The sequence below is a fragment of the Pristiophorus japonicus genome, chromosome 8 (genome assembly GCF_044704955.1).
Source record: "Pristiophorus japonicus isolate sPriJap1 chromosome 8, sPriJap1.hap1, whole genome shotgun sequence".
Lineage (NCBI taxonomy): Eukaryota > Metazoa > Chordata > Chondrichthyes > Pristiophoridae > Pristiophorus > Pristiophorus japonicus.
In genome coordinates, this window is record NC_091984.1 from 220,473,396 (window position 1) to 220,496,720 (window position 23,325).

The 23,325-nt window shown below is 42.8% G+C and overlaps 1 protein-coding gene across 2 annotated transcripts; it reads right to left on the reverse strand.

Annotated features, from left to right (window-relative positions):
• Positions 1 to 3,892: 3,892 nt before the first annotated feature.
• Positions 3,893 to 17,349, reverse strand: LOC139268314 (transmembrane protein 248-like). 2 transcript variants are annotated; one of them, XM_070886384.1, is made up of 6 exons: positions 17,153 to 17,349; positions 16,182 to 16,497; positions 15,381 to 15,528; positions 12,314 to 12,476; positions 6,085 to 6,134; positions 3,893 to 4,446 (listed from the first exon to the last, which is right to left on the reverse strand). In XM_070886384.1, exons 1-5 carry the CDS (start codon positions 17,309 to 17,311, stop codon positions 6,111 to 6,113), a joined length of 810 nt encoding a protein of 269 aa, XP_070742485.1. In that variant the 5' UTR covers positions 17,312 to 17,349; the 3' UTR covers positions 3,893 to 4,446; positions 6,085 to 6,110. The 2 variants fall into 2 exon arrangements, with proteins under 2 accessions (XP_070742485.1, XP_070742484.1); XM_070886383.1 differs by having other exon boundaries at positions 6,085 to 6,222; positions 17,153 to 17,348.
• Positions 17,350 to 23,325: the final 5,976 nt, after the last annotated feature.

Here is a 23,325-nt window from a genome sequence, read left to right on the forward strand (position 1 = left end):
GGAGGGACAGATTCAGGGGATAAAGGGCACCCCACTGCTCTCTCCCCAATACTCACACCTTCTCTACTCTCAGAACTCTAAACCTACTGCACTTGACCTATGCCCTGCTACCATTACCTCACACCACTTCCACATACCGTGAGTCTCTTTTTCCTCCACCACCTCAGCACTAGAATCTATCCACCTCCACATCCCCCTCCTTTTTTTTTACTCACCTTGAATGCCAATGTCATCTCCGTCACATTCCCTCCTGCCTAAGCACCCAAAAGTTCCCCATTTCCTCTTCTTTTCTGGCTTCCATCCTAAATACACACGTCTTCCCACCACTTGCCATTCACTCCTGCTATCTCCCATACCAATGGCCCGGATCATTCCTCTTCCCTATTCCCACCCTGAACGCCCATTCCTCCCCATCACTGCACTATCAGGCAATTACACTAAAACTGTAAGCTTTTCCTCTCTTTGGTTTGGGGATGCAAGTCGGGTGCAGGATGAACAATCTACTGCAGAAGGAACTATTACGGATCTATGGTCACGTCATTTTGGGATGGAACAGGGAGTAATTAATCATTGGGTGGCTTTATATATAAAATGCAAGTTTTTTTTGTGCAAACAGTGAGGATACTAATAATTTATTTCACAACCTAAGATGACAACCAGTGACACAAAATCCAAGCAGGGCAAAATAAACTCTCCATAAATGTGCAGAGCACATTTTAAGGCCAAGACAAGTTTTTAATGAAGAGCTAATGATCTATTGCACCTCAATATCACAAGGATTCCAGAGGACTTCAATGCAAGGACAAAAAACAATGCTCCACAGAGCTGCAGAACTCAAGGCAAAGAATCTTTAACAGATTTTTGAAGCAGAGTCGTGGTGGGGGTGGGAGCACAAATTTGCTATTTATCTATTTATTTATTTATTTAAGACAACAGGGATCCCAGGGCCCATAAGCACTTCCAAAATTAAATTTATGCTGCACAGAGGTACAGGCCAGAAGGCAAAACCGAAAGAAACACCTTTAAACAGAGGAATATCGAAAAAGTAAGTGGAATTGTTTGTAGGGTGTCTGAGTTTTGGATAGCAGAGTCAGGAATCAGCCTTGAGGGGCATGTTACAATGCCATCAATGGATACAATACATATTGTCGCCATTATCTGTTAGCAAGTTATAGCAAGCACCCTACTGATAACCTTATCACCCCTGAGCCAGTTGGGGAACCTCCGGCTTATAGAAAATGCATTTTGATCCAATGTAATTTAAATATTGGTTTCAATATTTACTAATTATCTAATTTGACTTACCAATATATCCAATTTGCAGTAGAAAAAAATAGGCCATTTTCCCCCAAATAACATCTAATCATAGAATAATGAACAAATTCCGGAACTACACATCTATGAAGAACATCCAATTGCTTAAATGCTCCATTTATCTTGCCATTAGAAGAAACTTCTGTAAACAACTAGGTGCCAGTACTATTCGAGGCATCTGAAACTTCCTCAGAAAATAATTTCCCCAGACTGTTGCAATGCCACCAGCCACACTTGCATCAGGTTGCTATCTTGATTGTGGTGGTTGACAAGTGGAACTCTTTAGGGAGGACCCAATCAGAATGACAGTTGTACACAAGAGTTTGCAGCAATTGTACATGATATATACTGGCAACTGGTGCAGTGGAAGCAGTTCTATAATATATAAAGAAGGCATACATCTCCAAACCAGGCATAATCAATTATGAAAATTCACCCATGCAATTGGACATTACCAGACAAATTTTGAGAGACTACTTTTGATTTGTTCTTAATATAATTCATTCGCATAAGAGACTGATTGTGTTAATAAAGTTGGCAATATTCAGCAGAGCAGAGCTTCAAAGAAAAACACAAAACATGGCATGTTCTGAAGCATTGATGGCTATTGATATATGTTCCTGGGTCATTAGTTGCATTATACAGGAATAGTTATTTTTCTGGTAACTAATTCGATCAGACTTAGTTTTTAATTTTATCAGCTTATTAAATGTTAAACCCAGCCTGTGCAATTGCATCATTGTACAAAGGTTCCCGATTTAAGCACCAGCCCAGAAAAAGTGGTGTTTAGATCAATTTCAAGTAGATCAGTCACTCAATACTGAGAAATCTGTCTTCAGCCAAGATTGAGAACAAGCTCACTGCAATAATTCATTAATCAACAGGTGTCTTGAACCTACAAAGATACCAAACAAGTACCTACAATGAATGGGCCACAGTGGAGAGTGTATTAGGTCCTAACCAATATTTGTTCTGCTGGAAGACAGCTGATTCCATCAACAGATCAAAGCCCTAAATTGCATTTGGTGAATTCCAGTCTGTTTGGTACTGATTGTTTATATAACCACTTTATATAACCGGTTCTACATTTATCACTCTCAAGAAAAGGGCATTTTTATAGTTAGAAAATCACAACTACTAGGTATTTAATCTTGGTACTACTACAACACTGCAGGACATTTTCCTTTCCAATTTCTGCCTGAAAACATTGACTCTTTGCTGGTATACAGTTCCACTAGCCCCCTCCGGAACCTGGTATAGGTGACCATTCTTCACGAGTAAGTCTAGACGGTGAATATAGCAGAGCATTTCGCCCTGGAGGGTGAGCCAAATTCAAGCACAGCCAATCCCTGGCTGAAGTTCCAACACAGGAGTCCCAAGGCCAATTGTAGCACTACCACCACTGTCCTGGTTAAGATTAGCCAACTCAGCAGAGACTGGGGATCAAGCAGACAGGTAATTGTGTTCGGCACTGTAAATTCTAATGAAAATTAGGGACTTTCCTTAATGAAAGGGAAAACTGGAGGTAAGCTCAATTTAAGACACTTTTGCACAGTGTCTGATGATTTGTTTAAATGCAGCATTGACAGAAGTCCTATGAGCTGTTTGTCAGAAGATGGTGCAAGTTCTTGTGAAACAGGAAAGAGAGGGAGTCTCATTTTAAAAACCAAATGGATTGTCGGTCATAGAAAACAAGTTAAGCACAACTCCTCAAATGCAATGTGTACTGAGTTACTGTTTAAAAAAAAAATTATACTGCTCTGCACTACATTCTATTGTCTTTAAGGTATCATGCATAAGGAGTTAAGAGTCTGAGACTGGACGTGAGGCACAGCTTAACTGCTTGCTAATACAGGCTTTTTTTAAAAGTCCAATGAGTGATGAAAAGCCCAAGGAATCGCAAGCTTCCCTAAAAAGACTTAGTTATATAGTGCCTTTCATGACCCGAGGATGTCCCAAGGCGTTTTGCTGCCACTGAAGTATTTTGAAGTATAGTTAATGCGGCAATGTAGGAAATGCGGCAGCCAATTTGCACACATCAAGCTCCCACAAACATCAATTTGATAATGTCCAAATAATATATATTTTTTGTAATGTTGAGGGAGGGATAAATATGGGCCAATGTTGCACTACACTTAAAACGCACTTACAAGCCCAACTCCAAATAACCAATAGGTCTTGGAACTGGTTGGGCACATGTCCCAATATCCTAAAGTGTGATGACATCAAATTAGGCAAGAGGAACAAAAGGCTTCTTTTTTTCATTATAGAGTGTGTCTATAAAAAGAAATCAGGTATGTCTATGAAACAGCTATTTAACAGACTGAAGGATAGTTGCACATTTTATAGATTTTTCTCAGCATTAATACTAAACATCTGTCACAGATATTTAATTTGAGTACATTTACCCTCCCATCAGGACATGTGTCCTCTTTTTAATTCCCTCATAGTTGCCTTGTCCTAGGCTGATGTCCATGAAGATTTGGCAGGCGACTAGGAAATTTACAAGAGATACCACATCGAGACACGAGCTTCACGCACATGACATGCACAAATTGAAGATAAAAAACATCTGAAATTTTTCACAGTATTCAAAACACACACCATCGGGATATTGGACAGTAGTGTTCTTTTATGACAATACTTTACCTACATTCAAACACACAGAACAAGTTAACAAAGTAACAAACTTAGACAATCACTGCAATTACAGTAAACTTTTTCATAAAATGGCAAAAAGAAAACAGTAGAACCTCGGAGTTTTCAAAGCGTACAATAAATAAGTTATTACATTCAAGTTTTACCAAAACCTTTGTTAAATTTTAAGACATTTTATGGGGAGAGGGGGTGTATTGTATACAATTCAAATGTTCCAGTTACTGTTAGAGTACAATCACAACAACCAAAAATTATTTGTTAAAGGCAAATTCTATTGATTCCAAAAATAATTGTTTTTAGGAGAAGAGCACAAATGTAATGTGATCATTTGCTCATTATCATGTTAATTTCCCTTTGGGAAACTCGCAAGAGATACTAAGAAGCTGGAGATTTTCCCATATCCTAATATGTTCCATAAATTTCTCCTCACAACAAAATGAGTTTGGTCTAATATCACATCGCTAGAAGATGGACCTAGAACAGAAACAAAGAAACACAGTAAATACTCATGAACATCATGCCAATTTTCTGCCTCTTACCTTTCCGAAAGACACTAACTCATGCTGGAGTGCAGTTCCACCGGTTTAGTTGCCCTCTGGTACCTCGCCTGTGTGACCATTCTTCATGAGAGCCCATGCAGTGAGATTTGATTAGGTATTTTATTGATTTGGTGGAGGGCAGGGGGAAGGATACAAGAGATGGGGGCAGTTGCATCTCTTGTATCTGTGGCACATGCTCAGCAGGGATCACAGGATTGCAATCAGACGCAGGAACCATGGATGATTCATTTTTCTTCCTAGCAAAGGATACAGAGGCCAATTGTAGCACCCTTACTCCCAGCGCAGCTGAGATTAGCTAACTCAGTATCGACTGGGAAAAGGAGAAAGACTTGCATTTATATAGTGCCTTCCACAACCTCAGGATATCCCAAAGAGCTTTACAGCCAACTAAACACTTTTGAAGTTTAGTCACTGTTGTAATCTAGGAAACGCGCCAGCCAATTTGCACACAGCAAACTCCCACAAACAGCAATGTGATAATGGCCAGATAATCTGCTTTAGTGATGTTAATTGAGGGTTAAATATTGTCCGGGACACCCAGGGATAACTCCCCTGCTCTTTGAAAAAGTGCAATAGGATCTTTTACATCCACCCGAGAGAGCAGATGGAGCCTCAGTTTAACGTCTCATCTGAAAGACGGCATATCTGTCAGTGCAACACTCCCTCAGTACTGCACTGGGAGTGTCAGCCCAAATCAATAAAATCTTAATCAGAAAACTGATAAAACGCTAAACAACTGTATTACAATCAGTAAATTGCTAATATTCCTGTGTTTCAAGGAGCAACTTACTCATCATAAATCAACCGATATGTTTGGAAAGTAGTTAAATATCATTTGGAATAGCTTTTTCTACAACTGTCTGGAAGCTATTTGACCATAGGGGCATCAGATTCAAGCCTGATCCTGTTCTTACTCTCCATCAGGAATGTCCATTCTTTTGAAGGAAGAGGCTGAATTAGTGTGCCAAAACTAGATTCAATCGCTTTTTGGTCAAGGAGAATCACATGTCCAACATAATGGCCCCACCAGGCAGGGGGAATTAAAATCAGGCCCAATGACTTTCGTTTCTAATAAAAATGTGCACATTTACTGGAGAAACCTTCTTAATTACTCCAAGCATATCGATATTGGAGAGTATTAACAAGACACATAAGAAACAACATTTAGGACACCCAAACACTAAAATTGGCTGAAGGCCCCAGCATGGGCTGCTCCACTCCATATTGCTGTCTCCGAGATCTTAGTTGCTGCCCACATCTCCCCCAATTGACCCAGTTTGAACATGGAACCTTACTGGTCTACATTGCTCAGTACCGTAAAGGCACTGCAATTTCCCCAGAGTCATTGGGGTGCTTTTTTAAGTTAATTTTTCCTAATGAACCACTCACCTGAAGTGCCACAATCCCCATTCTATACAAAAAAAGGCTCAGTTCCTCCCCAACTACATCCACAGCACTGAAAATGAATATCTTCCATGAGTAAGAAGCTGTAAACTATTAACATCTAGTTTATTGACCAAAGAGTTAACTTTTCTCGAATGAGCCTGGTTACCTTGTGTAGGTTCATTGCCTTGTGCCTCAGTCTCTTTCGCAGCCCACATGCTACAGATAAAGAGAAGATAATGAGAGCCAGCAGAAGCAGAATGTAACTGGCCTTCAGTAAATGCTGACTGCAAAGAATACGGTCTTCCTGCAAGGGAAAAAAACAATTGAAATATAAATGGCAATATAAGGTTTCAAAATCATGAGGGGTCTAAACAGAGTAGATAGAGAGAAACTGTTCCCATTGGCAAAAGGGTCGAGGACCAGAGGATGCAGATTTAAGGTGATTGGCAAAAGATATAAGGAAAAACTTTTTTACGCAGAGAGTGGTTATGATCTGGTGTGCACTGCCTGAAAGAGTGGCGAGGCAGATTCAATCGTGACTTTCAAAAGGGAACTGGATAAGTACCTGAAGGAAAAAAAATTGCAGGGCTATGAGGAAAGGGCAGGGAAGTGGGTCGAGCTGAAGTGCTCTTGCAGAGAGCTGGCACGGGCTCAATGGGCCGAATGTCCTCCTACTGTGCTGTAACCATCCTATGATTCTATGAATTAATCAGTTCACACTACCTGTTAAATAAAAGCATCACCCAGTTTAGCTCTAAACCATACAGACTGGAAGGCTGTAGATTAAACTCCTAACCTCGGGTAACACTATTGGGGGGGGGGATACAATTCGCTCAATGCCCCTGGGCTGGGGAGGGAGGGGAAGAATCAGCCACAGGTCAAGCTGTGAACTCCTACGGAAAGTGCGCAAGTGGATGTAGGCAAGGGCATCCGGTGAAGACAGGATCATGTTTGGCTGTGATGATCTATATAGTTTAATAACCTTGCAACACTCACCATGTAGATTCTTACATGAAGAATGATTAATTGGGCAAGGTGCTGGAGCACAGCCAGTGTCTGAATGGCAAAAAAAAGTTCCAATAATCAAAAAAAATGTCACGTTCTAAAGACCTCTTAATCTGAAATAATTCAAATATACCGGAAACATGTTTGATTTATGGCCTACCAAATTTCTTGCGCAGATGCTATTAAATTCAAAAGTAGGATCTCTCCCACCAGTAGACACCGGCCCAAAGATCTGCAGCTGTTCCGGTGAAATTACACCATGACTTTGGAACAGCCGGAAGCTAGGCTGGGACTCAGTGCCAACACCAAATTGCCTGGGGTGGCCTTGTGAGGCCTTTTCAGAGCCATTGGAGTGAGGCAGCCTGGGGCCTGAAAACACTGATGTAAAGGGGCCACTGGGGCACTTAAAGATGTTTCAGCCAGATTTTCTGTCCTTCTCAGGGAGGGAGGACACCCCAGATGTGCTCTTATACCACTGAAGGCTTGCAGATTACAGGACTACCTTGTGAACTTTGGGGAAAATCAACGGCCGAGGTTAAGGCCAGGTGCACCTTGAACTTTCATCAAGCCAAGCCTCTACATTTATTTGAGACAGTTAGAAAAGTTAGAATAAATACATGGCTTGAGCAGTGGTGCAAGAGGGAGGGATTCAAATTCCTGGGACATTGGAACCAGTTCTGGGGGAAGTGGGACCTGTACAAAAGGGACGATTTGCACTTGGGCAGGACTGAAACTGATGTCCTGGGGGTAACATTTGCTAATGCAGTTCTGGAGTGTTTAAACTAATATGGCAGGGGGATGGGAACCTATGCAGCGAGACAGGGCGAAGTAATATGGAGTCAGAAACAGATGGTAGAAAGGTAAAAAGCAATAGTGGAAGGCCGAGTAAACAAAGGCAAGAAACAAAAAGGGCCACACTACATCATAATTCTAAAAGGACAAAGGGTGTTAAAAAAAACAAGCCTGAAGGCTTTGTGTCTTAATGCAAGGAGTATCCGTAATAAGGTGGATGAATTAACTGTGCAAATAGATGTTAACAGATATGATGTGATTGGAATTACAGAGACGTGGCTCCAGGATGATTAGGGCGGGGAACTCAACATCAAAGGGTATTCGACATTCAGGAAGGATAGAATAAAAGGAAAAGGAGGTGGGGTAGCATTGCTGGTTAAAGAGGAGATTAATGCAATAGTTAGAAAGGACATTAGCTTGGATGATATGGAATCTATATGGGTAGAGCTGCAGAACACCAAAGGGCAAAAAACGTAAGTGGGAGTTGTGTACAGACCTCCAAACAGTAGTAGTGATTTTGGGGAGGGCATCAAACAGGAAATTAGGGGTGCATGCAATAAAGGTGCAGCAGTTATCATGGGTGACTTTAATATGCACATAGATTGGGCTAACCAAACTGGAAGCAATACGATGGAGGAGGATTTCCTGGAGTGCATAAGGGATGGTTTTCTAGACCAATATGTTGAGGAACCAACTAAGGGGGAAGGCCATCTTAGACTGGGTGTTGTGTAATGAGAGCGCATTAATTAGCAATCTCGTTGTGCGAGGCCCCTTGGGGAAGAGTGACCATAATATAGTGGAATTCTACATTAGGATGGAGAATAAAATAGTTAATTCAGAGACCATGGTCAAGAACTTAAAGAAGGGTAACTTTGAAGGTATGAAGCGTGAATTAGTTAGGATAGATTGGCGAATAATACTTAAGGGGTTGACAGTGGATGGGCAATGGCAGACATTGAGAGACCGCATGGATGAACTACAACAATTGTACATCCCTGTCTGGCGTAAAAATAAAAAAGGGAAGGTGGCTCAACCGTGGCTATCAAGGGAAATCACTGATAGTATTAAAGCCAAGGAAGTGGCATACAAATTGGCCAGAAATAGCAGCGAACCCAGGGACTGGGAGAAATTTAGAACTCAGCAGAGGAGGACAAAGGGTTTGATTAGGGCAGGGAAAATAGAGTACGAGAGGAAGCTTGCAGGGAACATTAAGACGGACTGCAAAAGCTTCTATAGATATGTAAAGAGAAAAAGGTTAGTAAAGACAAATGTAGGTCCCCTGCAATCAGAATCAGGGGAAGTCATAACGGGGAACAAAGAAATGGCAGACCAATTGAACAAGTACTTTGGTTCAGTATTCACTAAGGAGGATACAAACAACCTTCCGGATATAAAAGAGGTCAGAGAATCTAGTAAGAAGGAGGAACTGAGGGAAATCCTTATTCTGAGGGAAATTGTGTTGGAGAAATTGATGGGATTGAAGGCCGATAAATCCCCAGGACTTGATGGTCTGCATCCCAGAGTACTTAAGGAGGTGTCCTTGGAAATAGCGGATGCATTGCCAGTCATTTTCCAACATTCCATAGACTCTGGATCAGTTCCTATGGAGTGGAGGGTAAGCAATGTAACCCCACTTTTTAAAAAAGGAGGGAGAGAGAAAACAGGGAATTATAGACTAACATCGGTAGTGGGTAAAATGATGGAATCAATTATTAAGGATGTCATAGCAGCGCATTTGGAAAGAGGTGACATGATAGATCCAAGTCAGCATGGATTTGTGAAAGGGAAATCATGCTTGACAAATCTTCTGGAATTTTTTGAAGAGGTTTCCAGTAGAGTGGACAAGGGAGAACCAGTTGATGTGGTGTATTTGGACTTTCAGAAGGCTTTCGACAAGGTCCCACACAAGAGATTAATGTGCAAAGTTAAAGCACATGGGATTGGGGGTAGTGTGCTGACGTGGATTGAGAACTGGTTGGCAGACAGGAAGCAAAGAGTAGGAATAAATGGGTACTTTGCAGAATGGCAGGCAGTGACTAGTGGGGTACCGCAAGGTTCTGTGCTGGGGCCCCAGCTGTTTACATTGTACATTAGTGATTTAGACGAGGGGATTAAATGTAGTATCTCCAAATTTGCGGATGACACTAAGTTGGGTGGCAGTGTGAGCTGCAAGGAGGATGCTATGAGGCTGCAGAGTGACTTGTATAGGTTAGGTGAGTGGGCAAATGCATGGCAGATGAAGTATAATGTGGATAAATGTAAGGTTATCCACTTTGGTGGTAAAAACAGAGAGACAGACTATTATCTGAATGGTGACAGATTAGGAAAAGGGGAGGTGCAAAGAGACCTAGGTGTCATGGTACATCAGTCATTGAAGGTTGGCATGCAGGTACAGCAGGCGGTTAAGAAAGCAAATGGCATGTTGGCCTTCATAGGTGAGGGGATTTGAGTACAGGGGCAGGGAGGTGTTACTACAGTTGTACAGGGCCTTGGTGAGGCCACACCTGGAGTATTGTGTACAGTTTTGGTCTCCTAACCTGAGGAAGGACATTCTTGCTGTTGAGGGAGTGCAGCGAAGGTTCACCAGACTGATTCCTGGGATGGCGGGACTGACATATCAAGAAAGACTGGATCAACTGGGCTTGTATTCACGAGTTCAGACGAATGAGAGGGGATCTCATAGAAACGTTTAAAATTCTGACGGTTTTAGACAGGTTAGATGCAGGAAGAATGTTCCCAATGTTGGAGAAGTCCAGAACCAGGGGTCACGTCTAAGGATAAGGGGTAAGCCATTTAGGACCGAGATGAGGAGAAACTTCTTCACCCAGAGAGTGGTGAACCTCTGGAATTCTCTACCACAGAAAGTTGTTGAGGCCAATTCACTAAATATATTCAAAAAGGAGTTAGATGTAGTCCTTACTACTAGGGGGATCAAGGGGTATGGCGAGAAAGCAGGAATAGGGTACTGAAGTTGCATGTTCAGCCATGAACTCATTGAATGGCGGTGCAGGCTCAAAGGGCCGAATGGCCCACTCCTGCACCTATTTTCTATGTTTCTATGTCTATGGGCCCAAGTTTCGACACGATAAAAAATGGGCGCCCCTCAGAGCTGGGCGCCCGTTTTTCGCACCTAAAACGGCGCCTAAAAAAAAAAAATCGCGATTCTGGAGCACCCTGCAGCTCCTTGTCTGCCTGGCGCGGCGCCCAGGGGGGCGGAGCCTACACTCGCGCCGATTTTGTAAGTGGGAGGGGGCGGGTACTATTTAAATTAGTTTTTTTCCTGCCGGCAACGCTGCGCGTGCGCGTTGGAGCGTTCGCGGATGCCGAGTGTGAAAAAAACATTGGCACTCGTCCATTTTTGTAGTTGTTTGTAGCTGTTTAATTTTTGAACATTTTTTTTAATAAAAGCACAATGCCATCAGCACATCAGCACTGAGGCTTCTTGCAGTCTTCTCACTGTCTCCTTCCCCCCACGGGAAGAACGGGCGCCTCCTACCCCCCCCCCCCCCCCGCGGGAAAGAACGGGCGCCTCAGGCTGACTGCAGCATTCTCCGTGCCTGAAGCACTTTCACACAGGTAGGAAGATGGTTTATTTAATCTTTTCTTTGCTTATAAATGTTTATTCAGGTTGGATTTATTTGTATAATACTTGTAGAAGTATAAATAAGGATTTATTGTAGAATTTAATGAGTTCCCTTCCCCCCCCCCTCCTACCTCGTTCTGGACGCCTAATTTGTAACCTGCGCCTGATTTTTTAATGTGTAGAACAGGTTTTTTCAGTTCTACAAAAATCTTCACTTGCTCCATTCTAACTTAGTTTGGAGTACGTTTTCACTGTGGAAACTTTGAAATCAGGAGTCAGTGGCTGGACACGCCCCCTTTTGAAGAAAAAATTCAGTTCCAAAGTAGAACTGTTCTGCCTGACTAGAACTGCAGAAAGAAAAATGTGGAGAATTGCGATTTCTAAGATAGTCCGTTCTCCACCAGTTGCTCCTAAAAATCAGGCGCAAATCATGTGGAAACTTGGGCCCTATGTTTCTACCCAACTTTCCCGATGACACAGAGAAATGACAGCTGCGTTTCTGTAGGCAATATTGAATGAATGTTTGCAAATAGAGAGGTAGTATACATGAATGTAGTGTACATAGGTTAAATTACATTAATCATTTAAAGGATAATTTAAAACAGATATATATATTTTTTTTTTTAAAGATTTTTTTTCCAAACTTACACATGTAATTTACTTTCCTCCTTTAGTTTCCTCCTGTGTCATGCACCGTTTTCTGACCTGGTTCATGGGTCTTTGCCAGTACCTCTCTTCTTACACATGTTAGGAAATATGGAGAAAGGGCCACAGAAGACTTACAATCTCAATTTCCTGTTCCTCCCTCTCTGTGAGCAAGCACCCAGTTTGTACTTTGCTCGTTTAGCATGACACGGATCAGAAATTTGACACGCAGTGCATTTTGGAAATAAATTATGATTTACGAATAGTTGATTAAATATTAAAAGAGGTAGTTTCTTTATTATAATAGATTTAGACAAATTGGTGACAACTGAGGTAGAGAAAAGTGTTTTTATGTGTTTCCGAGTCTCACCTTTGACAGCACAATGATAAACTTGGGTTCAGACTTGTACTGTGCCTTGTAGCACTGAGCAGAAGAGCGACCTTGTGAAGCTGTCTTCTCTGAACTCTCTGCAAATGTGGTTTGATACAATGATGCATCGGTGAGATTCTCCAATTTACAGGAAGGAAAGTATCTGACAGAAACAAATGATGAAAATAATGTAAATATCAACAACAATGAACATCAAGGCATGAACACGTTTTGGGTTTTACTACACCAGAGACCATTTGACATGAAGCAAAGTAGGCTGCTAAAAAGACAGCTGACATTATTTAAAACTCTCAATAAGTACATCACTTGGAGTCCAATATTGCCATTAAAGAATGACCTTGTTTTATTGGTGAGGAAAAGTTGTTCATGATTGTTACATACAGTCCCCTACCATTTATACGCCCGTGGTTATTGCTCGCAACCATCTATACTGGCCAATTAACGCTAGCCATTTGCCATTCCCATAGTTGTCAATTACAACGAAATGCTTACAACGTATTAAGCGCTCCGGCTATTTTGGGCAGACTCAGTTGTTTAATCAGTTTGCGTCTTAAGGTGCGATCACTGCGGCTACTTAGTCCCGTCATTTGTGTCAGGTTACAGATTGCGCTAATCAGCGCTGATAGCAGCTGCAAAAATGTCTGGAAAGAGGAAAGCAATGAACCTCAGCACGGATATCGGTCTTCCAAAATCTAGTGTCGCCAATTTATAGAGACATCGTGAACAGCTGTTCAGTGAATGGCATCAAACTTGCAACACAGCCTGAAAGAGGAAGGATGGGGAAGTCATGGAGGCACTTCGGCGCTGGTTTCAGAATGTGCATGGGAGAGATGCACTTATCAGTGGACACTTCCAGCCCAAAAAGCCAAGAAGTTGGCTGAAGGACTTGACAGGCCTGATTTTAATCCCTCCAATGAGTGTCACCTTGGTGGCTACGACGCTCCGCATGAAACTGACATCGGCTGATGACATAGGTACAATGTGCACTGATGTCATGGTCATCATCATCATCATAGGCAGTTCCTCGGAATCGAGGAAGACTTGCTTCCACTCTTAGAATGAGTCCTTAGGTGGCTGAACAGTCCAATATGAGAGCCACAGTCCCTGCCACAGGTAGGACAGACAGTCGTTCAGGGTAAGGGAGGGTGGGACAGGTTTGCCGCACGTTCGTTCCCCTGCCTGCGCTTGCTTTCTGCATGCACTCGACATGGACAATGACGATGAGGGAGGAATAGGACCCGGATGAAAACAGTGAAGAGATTATGGCAACGCTGACTGGTACGCTCAGCAGTTTTGACATTGCAGCTATAGAGCAGCATCCCGATACAATGCCAGACTGGGATGCGCCAAGAATGGTGAAGAAAGTTTGGCATCCACACTGCCAGAAAAAGACAGCCCAGGCACAGATTAGAGTTCCTCACTGGAAACAAGCAGGATTGTAAAATAAACTGTAAAGTTCAGTATTCTCTGTAATGTACAACTTACTATTTTTAACATTTTATAACGTGTCACTTAAATAAAATGTGAAACTGCATGCACGGTTTACTTTGTTCACTGGTGATTTGGGTGTATTTTAAGTGTCAGGTTATTGTTTGAGAAACACTACTCATTTTACTATCCACCTCATACAGCAGGTAAACCAAGTTAACATGAACATGCCAGATGTAAGTGACTGTACTGCAGTTTTAACTCCAGGCAAGTGGTGTGGCAGGCAGGATAGAATAATTGGCGATAGTGATTTATACTCCACTACCACAACCACTAACATTCACTCCAGGTTCACTCACAAAAAACAGCCAGTTATAGAAAATGATTGGCAGTTGCTGCTACCCACAGACTAAATGGACCACCTTCAGGAGAGGATAAAACTGAGTGGGTTGGGGGGGGGTGGGGGAGAACTCCTGGAAGCTGCTAGAATTAGTAACACTTGCAGGTCTTCAAGTTCAACTACATTTATTTTGGGAACCCTATGATGTGGTTTACAGTTGCAGTGAATACAGTTCATGCTAAAGAGGCTGGACTTATCACTGAAATGCAAGCCACTTTAAACACATCTACAATGTAAAGACAGTAGAAAAATAAAACAGAGGTCAAATTCACATTCTGCTGATGCATATCGAATAGATTCAATGATAAAAGCCAGAAGTTATAGTTCAGTAGGTTTATAGCTTTAATCCGCATAAAGAAGGAATGTAAATGGCAACTGAGTCAAGCCTGCTCTCACCACTTTCTAACAGCCAGCTATAGAGCGGTATGGGAAGAGGTCGGAAAAATCACTTACCAGACAGGACTGTTGCATAATCCAATAGAAACCTTAAAGAGGGGGGGGAGCTTGGCCCATGTAATAATAACAATTTTTATTTACATAGCGCCTTTTATGTAGTAAAACACCCCAAGGCACTTAAATGTAAGAAAATGTAGGCACATGTAGACATTCCAGGAATATATAACTGAATACAGAAGTTCAATCTTTTATCTCACTGATCTCTTCAGTCAAAACAACAAAAAATGAGCAGTTATTGTAACTAACTCAATTCATGGGACAACCTGCAAGGTACCTGTAACTACCTCTACTATTACACTCATTTACACATGCTTCAGCAGACCACTCTCCATCTTCTCTCAATTATTACTACCTCACTGTCTTCATCTAATCCTCCAAATCTATCTTATTCAATCTTGCTCTCTCATCCACCCATTCCTCTCTGAGGTATCAGGGCTTGCAATAAAAGGTATGGATTGTGTTGGTTGTATTTTAAAGTAAAACAACTGCTTGATATTCCTAATACGGATCTGTGTCCATGCCTCTTTCACACACCCCCCCCCCCCCCCCAGCCCCCTCCTCACTATTGGTCATTAGAATTGCTCTGCTCAGATTTAACAGACAGGATATGTATTAGTTCAATGAAGAATAAGGAGAATAAGATTAAGGTTTCTTAGCAAAGAATAGGAATCCCCAAATTTCTGGCGACTATTCTCTCATGTTTCCACTCAACCCAAAAACAAAAACCAAGCAGGACCTCCTCCTCAGCTCATTTTCACTGACCTTGCTTGGGGCAGGACTTGTGCAGCTGCAGACATTGTGATGCAGCTAAGGGGACTCTTGGTATTTGTGGAGTTTACTTGTGAAAGGTAATGTTCAGGTGGCCATGGCGACGTCAGCATGATGTTAATCATCTCCTTGGCTTTCGAACCTGAAAGAGAAAGAAGGTGGCACTTAGCAAACGGTCTAAAATAATGCTCGTAATTTCATGGAAACCTGGTGGGAATCTCCTGGAAAATCTCCCAGAGGCAAGTTTAAAAATTGTTCCAAGATTGTTTACAACTTGTAAGTGAAGGGGACGGGTCAGTGATTTTAGTTATCACAATGTTACATTATCTAGCCTTATTTTTCTTTTTAGCAGGAGACTGGATAAAAGGCCCACAGTCTACACTTAGATTCAGAAACCGAATGCAAACTGGTCAAATGTATAGCTAATACTAAAATTAGATAGGGCAGGGAAAAGAGCAGTTCCATCAGAGGAAGCAGCCCAGAACTTAAACAACTTGCATTTACGTAGTGCCTTTAACGTAGCAAAACTCCCCAAAGTCCTCCCACAGAGGCATCATTTTTTTAAATATATAATTGGACACTGAGCCAAAGCAGAAGCTATTTGGAGAGGTTACCAAACTCTGCCAAAGAGGTGAGTCACCTTATAAGAGAAAGTGTACATCTATCCTAGCTCTGACAGCTCTCCTTGATGGTCAGGGTTTTGCAGAAGCACAACATTCCAGCTGATATTTTCACATTTAAACTTGTCCTTAGTCATTAGTTCAGAAGGGATCGCCACTGTTCATTTGTGCTTACCTTCCAGCCCCAGCAGGTTTCCAGCTACCACAGCTTGGAAACGAGTTATGTTACTATATCTTTTTAATGGTTCCTTTAAGTCAAAGCCCATTGGTACGAGCAGAGACACACTGTCTGGTGTGCCTGGTGTATAAGCAACAGTGGCTGAGGGTTGCTGTGTTGTGAGATGAGCTGAAGGATCTGGGTCTGGCCGTCTCCTTACAGAACCACGTCCAACAACATCAGGGAGAAGTTCTGTGCTAGTCTGCCGCAGGCTTTCAGTTTCGGTCAAACAGAATTCCAGTTTACTGAGAAACTGCAGGACTGTATTCCAGGCCTAAAATCAATTAAATAAAAACAGACACATTTAGGACTGCTCACATAAAATGGAGGGTTCCTCACCGACAACACATCTTAAGCTATTTCCTCCCCTCCTTTCCTGAAGGTGTGGAGTTGAAGCTGGCGTATAGTTTCCCAGCTACCAGTAGCGCTCTGATACCTCACTCACATGGCAATTCTTTGTGTGAGCTGAGACAACAGTGTTGTCCCACAACAAACTAGTTTTCCATCACCAAAGTTGATCATATGCCCACACATGCAGGCGTGCTAACAGGCAGCTATAGGGTTGCAATCAAGAACATAAATCCTAGCTGATTTTTTTGAGGTGATAATTATGGTGCCCAGCTCCCGAAATATCTACATGCAGGTGCACAAATGCAAGGGGAAACTGATTTCGCGCCTACACACTTTCGCCCTCACATTTGCGTATGCATGAACACTATACGAGGCGGAGGGGAAGAAATCAACAACAACTTTTATTTATATAATCGCCTTTAATGTAGTAAAATATCCCAAGGCACTTCACAGCAGTGTTATAAGACAAAACAGATACATTTGACACCGAGCCACATAAATCAGACCACAGGGCTCTGGTTTGCCAGTATTGTGCAGCATCTAAATTCTCACACTCTCGTTGCACTCTGTCAGCTCACCTGAGGCACATCAGGGTTTGTGATTTCATGTGACCGGATGTAGACCCCCAGACTGAAGAAAGCAATGCCCAAAGAGCTGATGCTCAAGACAAACAAAATCAATGGTGGCCGGTGGACCACAAAATACTTCACATTCTCCAACAAGTGCCATGTTACCATGGTGACAGCTGGTCACAACTAGATTTAAAAAAAAACACAATTATTTATATACATATAAAAAGATCAGTAAATGCTAGCGACATCTGCACATACAGTTCAAAACTGAATTAGTATTGAATGGGAGGATTTGATTTCTTTCTTGCCCATTTGCTAAATTGTTTTTTTTAAAGCCAGAGTTCCCAGCAATGTTCTCCACCCAAGCAATGATCTGTTCTCAAAGACGCCAGCACTCCAGAGCTGGCAGAATGTGAAATTCACCCACTGATTCTTCCTTCCTGGGGGGGGGGGGGGGGGGGGGGGGAGATTGGGCCTCTACTCATTGGAATTCAGAAGAATGAGAGGTGACCTTATCGAAACATATAAGATTATGAGGGGGCTTGACAAGGTGGATGCAGCGAGGATGTTTCCACTGATGGGGGAGACTAGAACTAGAGGGCATGATCTTAGAATAAGGGGCCGCCCATTTAAAACAGAGGTGAGGAGAAATTTTTTCTCTGAGGTTGTAAATCTGTGGAATTCGCTGCCTCAGAGAGCTATAGAAGCTGGGACATTGAATAAATTTAAGACAGAAACAGAGAGTTTCTTAAACGATAAGGGGATAAAGGGTTATGGGGAACGGGCGGGGAAGTGGAGCTGAGTCCATGATCAGTTCAGCCATGATCTTATTGAATGGCGGAGCAGGCTCGAGGGGTCGTATGGCCTACTGTTCCTATTTTTTATGTTCTTATGTTCCTGGGGGGGCGGGGTCTAGTCTGGGCTCAGGTTCGCTTCCCAGTAGTACAGCCCAGACTGGAAATTTTCCATGAACCTGCTTCCCACCTTTCTCCATGTACCAAAATCTGTTCATGTCCCAATGAACTGCAATAATAATCTGCCCAGGAAACTGAATTCAGTTCTCTTTCTCCCATACCCCCATTCCATGTCCCAAACATACTGACTCACGATGGGGGTGTGGTTCAAGTGGCCATTCCCTGTGTGTCAGCAAGTTATACAACCATGTTAGGGGGAAATCACAGTTGTTCCTGCTATCATCATCATCATCATAGGCACTCCCTTGAAATCGAGGAAGACTTGCTTCCACTCCAAAAGTGAGTTCTCAGGTGACTGAACAGTCTAATTCGGGAATTACAAACTTTGTCACAGGTGGGACAGACAGTCGTTGGAGGAAGGGGTGGGTGGGGAGTCTGGTTTGCCACACACTCCTTCCACTGCCTGCGCTTGTTTTCTGTATGCTCTTGGCAATGAGACTCGAGGTGCTCAGCACCCTCCCGGATGCTCTTCCTCCACTTAGGGCGGTCTTTGGCCAAGGACTCCCAGGTGCCGGTGGGGATGTTGCATTTTATCAAGGAGGCTTTGAGGGTGTCCTTGAAACATTTCCTCTGCCCACCTGGGGCTTGCTTGCCGTGTAGGCGTTCCGAGTAGAGCATTTGCTTTGGGAGTCTTATGTCCGGCATGCGGACAACGTGACCCGCCCAACGGAGCTGGTCGAGTGTGGTCAGTGCTTCGATGTTGGCCTGATCGAGAACACTGACGTTGGTGCGTCTGTCCTCCCAGGGGATTTGCCCTTAGAAATGCTTCTGCACTTAACAGCAAGGGTCAGTGGAAACCAATCAAATGTGGGGTACCTCATCCGATTTTTCTCCTCTGACATTTGAGACTATTGAGATCAATTGTAGCATTCCTGTTGCTGCCCAAGCAGAGATCAGATAATTCAGGATTGACTCGGGATTAAACCTGGGAGATTCCCGATTTATATGGATCAGTATTACATCAGTGTTATTGCCTGCAAAGCTCAGACTTCAATTTCAATCCTACTCCGTGAGCCTTACATTCTTTTCTTCACAAATATTTTTTCCAATTGTCCTGAACAAAAATTGAGGAATTATTTCAAGAAATATTATTCTTTAAAAACCCCATCATTATAGATGTCCACCCATTAGCATCAATACAAGATAGATCACCAAGAAATCAAATAGGGAATTCAGGAGAAACTTCTTTACCCAGAGAGGTGTGAGAATGTGGAATTTGCTGCCACAGGGAGTAGTTGAGGTGAATAGTATAGATGCATTTAGAACAACAACTTGTATTTATATAGCGCCTTTAACGTAGTGAAACATCCCAAGGCCCTTCACAGGAGTATTATGCGATAAAAATTTGACACAGAGCCACCTAAGTAGAAGTTAGCGTGCATGACCAAAAGCTTGAACAAAGAGGTATGTTTTAAGGTGCGTCTTGAAGGAGGAAAGAGAGACAGAAAGGCGGAGATGTTTAGGCAGGGAGTTCCAGAATTTGGGGCCTCGGAAACAGAAGGCACAGCCACCAATAGTTGAGCGATTATAATCCAGAATGCTCAGGGGGGGGGCAGAACGCATACATCTCGGGGAGGGTTGTGGGGCTAGAGGAGATTACAGAGATAGGGAGGGGCGAGGCCATGAAGGGACTTGAAAATAAGGATGAGAATTTTGAAATTGAGGCATTGCTTAACCGGAAACCAATGTAGGTCAGCGAGCACAGGGGACTTGGTGTGAGTTAGGACACGGGCAGCAGAGTTTTGGATCACCTCTAGTTTATGTAGAATAGAATGTGCTTGGATAGGGAGGGACATAGTCAGGACACCCAACATGGCTTCATAAAAAAGGTCATGTCTCAAATCTAATTGTATTTTTTGAAGATGTTACAAAGTTGGTGGATGAGGGAAGCACAGTGGACATTGTCTACTTAGATTTCTAAAAAGCTTCTGACAACCTACCACACAAGAGGCTTCTCCATAAGATCGGAGCCTCTGGTATTAGTGGAAATGTATTGAACTGGACACAGAGCTGGCTGGCAGGATGCAGGCAAAGAGTAGTTATAGATTGATTCGGATCTGTTTGGAGACCGGTCACCAGTAGTGTCCCACAGGAATCAGTGTTGGGACCGTTGCTTTTTACTATTTTTATTAATGATCTGGATTCAGGGGTTGGCGGCACAATTTGCAAATTTGCGGATGATACCAAGATCTGTGCAAGTGCTAGAACTGTAGAAGAGGCTCGTCTGATTCAGGCACATCTTAATGTGTTGGGAAACTGGAAAATTATACATAACTTAGATAAGTGCAGTGTTATGCATGTGGGCAGGGCAAATGCTCAACATTCATACACCCTCCAGGGAAAGGCATTAAAGATGGTGGAGATAGAAAGAGATTTGTCCATTCTAGTGCATAAAGGTACACGAGCAATGCTGTGCAGCGATTGCTAGAACAAATAGGGTGTTGGGCTGTATCCATAGAACAATTGAGTATAAGACGAGGCGTACTGTTTTGTCCTGTACAAGACTTTAGTCAGGCCGCACTTGGAATACTGCGTCCAGTTTTGGTCTCCTCACATGGTGGGTGATATTGAGGCTCTGGAAAGGGTCAGAAGAGGGCCACTAGACTAATTCCAAGTCTAAAGCATCTTAGTTATCAGGATAGGCTAAAAAAGTTGGGACTCTACCTTAGAGGGAATATGATTGAGGTTTATAAGATAATGAAGGGAATAGACAGTGTTCCAGCTGACCTTTTATTTCAATGAAATAGGTTAGGCAGGACCAGGGGGCACAAATTTAAGTTGTATAAGGCTAGATCTGGGTTAGATGTCAGGAGATGGTTCTTTTCACAGCTGCCCTCTCATGTGGTGGATGCAGATTCACTGAACTCCTTCAAACAAAAGCTGGATGTTTCTGGCTGCGGTGGCGATGAACTCTTCCAGAAAGTAGGTACTGCAGGGAATTTAATGGCTAGTGATCTCCTAGACTAGTTTCGATTGCCTAGATGGGTCGGAGAGGGATTTCCCAGATTTTTTCTCCCAAATTGGCTTGGGTTGTTTCTGTTTTTTTGCCTCTCCCAGGAGATCACATGATTTGGGGTGCGGTGGAGTGTATAAGTTGTGATACACAAGGTTTTGCAATTGTGTGGGGCAGGCTCGAGGAACCAGATGGTCTTTACCTGTCTGTCATTGTTCGTATTCAGCCAGGAGTGCGTTGGAATTGTCAAGTCTGGAGGTAACAAAGGCATGGATGAGGGCTTCAGCAGCGGATGAGCTGAGGCAAGGGCTGAGACAGGCGATGTTACGGAGGTGGAAATAGGCGGTCTTAGTTATGCTGCGGATATGTGGTCGAAAGCTCATTTCAGGGTCAAAGGGAAGCTAGATAAGCTTTGGAGGGAGAAGACAATAGAGGGTTATGCTGATAGAATTAGGAGGATGGGAGGAGGCTCAAGTGGAGTATAAACACCGGCATAGATTGGTTGGGTCGAATTGTCTGTTTGTGTGGTATATCCTGTGTGATTATTCTTGCCAAATGGTCAGTGAACAGCTCTCAATACTCACTGCAGCAACAAAGGAGTTAATATTGGTAGCCCTATTGGTTTAGTCAGTAAAGCCATATGAGATCACAAGTTCCCACACTGTGCGAAGAGAGCTGATCTCTGCTCGGGGAGCAGGAAGGAGGAGTGTTAGGGAAGTGCCCCTGAGCGAAGGAAAGGAAAGTCAACCAGTAATCCTACTCCCAAATGCTATGCAGTGACTTCTGTGTTTGCAAACTTTGGCTAAAGACAGGATCAGGTTTGGTTAGAGTGCGTCTCATGTGACACTGACATGTAGGCTCAGCAATGAAGATTGGCCAGTTGAGCAAGGTCCCAGCATCTGTGGAACCAGAGCTCAGCATGAATCAGTACTGCGAGGAGAAGCAGGAAGGAGAAAAATATGTTTGTGGCAAAATCTGTAGCAATTTGCTGACCGAAGAAAGCGGCTTGTGTTGACAAGCACTTTCAATATCTAGGCTCTTGCAAGTGCAAAACCAGTCTTTATTTCTTTCCACATTGTGGATTATTTTGTATTTGTGGGTATTGCATCAGCATAAAGTATTTTAAAAGACATAAGGAAATAATGTTTACGAGACTTCCGGGATTTTTAAACATTCTAAAAAATACATTCGTTGAAAGAATAGAATGTAAGCAGATCTCACTCTTTGAAGAGGTCCCGATTCTCGGTTTAGGAAAGTAGCCGAGTCATCTATCAGCCAAAATAGCAGTGCAATTTTCAGTCAGCTTGTCCAAATGTTCCCAAATCAGGCAGCAACATACTACTGAACTTGGGATATTTTAGTGTTTGACTGGGGAGGGGGTGATATGATTAAACAGAATCAAGCCCACTCGAGAGACTTGAGCACAAAATTCTGGTCTGACACTCCCAGTGCAGTACTGAGGGAGTGCTGCACTGTCGGAAGTGTGGTCTTTTGGATGAGACATTAAACTGAGGAGGCTCTCCTGTCTGCTCTCTCAGGTGGACGTAAAAGATTCTATTGCACTATTTCGAAGAAGAGCAGGGGGAAGTTATCCCAGGTGACCTGGCCAATATTTAACCCTCAATTAACATCACAAACAGATTATCTGGCCATTATCACACTGCTGTTGGTAAGAGCTTGCTGTGTGCAAATTGGCTGCTGTGTTTCCTACATTACAACAGTGACTATACTCAAAGTGCTTCATTGGCTGTAAAGCGATTTGGAACATCCGGTGGTTGTGAAAGGCGTTGTTTCTTTCTATCAAATAAGAGGTCAGTTTTAGATTCACTTTTCCCATTAGTTCCTGCTTTCCTTTCCGTGGTCTTCTCAGCTGTAGAATGGTGGACAGAAAAAGATAAGCCGACCACAAAGCAGATCTCATCAGAACAAGTTCACTGCAACCCAAATAACCGTTATAGCCATTGCAGTTTGGTCTGCAGCACAGATTGCCTTCCACTGACATGAGAACCATATCTGTGCCCCTCACCTCAAACACAAACATTCAAAAAGGTCTGAAAAGTACAAACTATCGGTTTCCTCTTGGTTGCTTTGTATGCTGATGGGGCAGACAGGATCTGTTAAAAGAGATAAACTTGCGTCTTTGACAGTGATATCAGAGTCTGATCCTTGGATTGCGCATCATCTAGCATCTAATCCAACCGGGATTCCTAATGTCCAATTCCACCAGTATAATTCCTGCTGTCTCAAAAAAC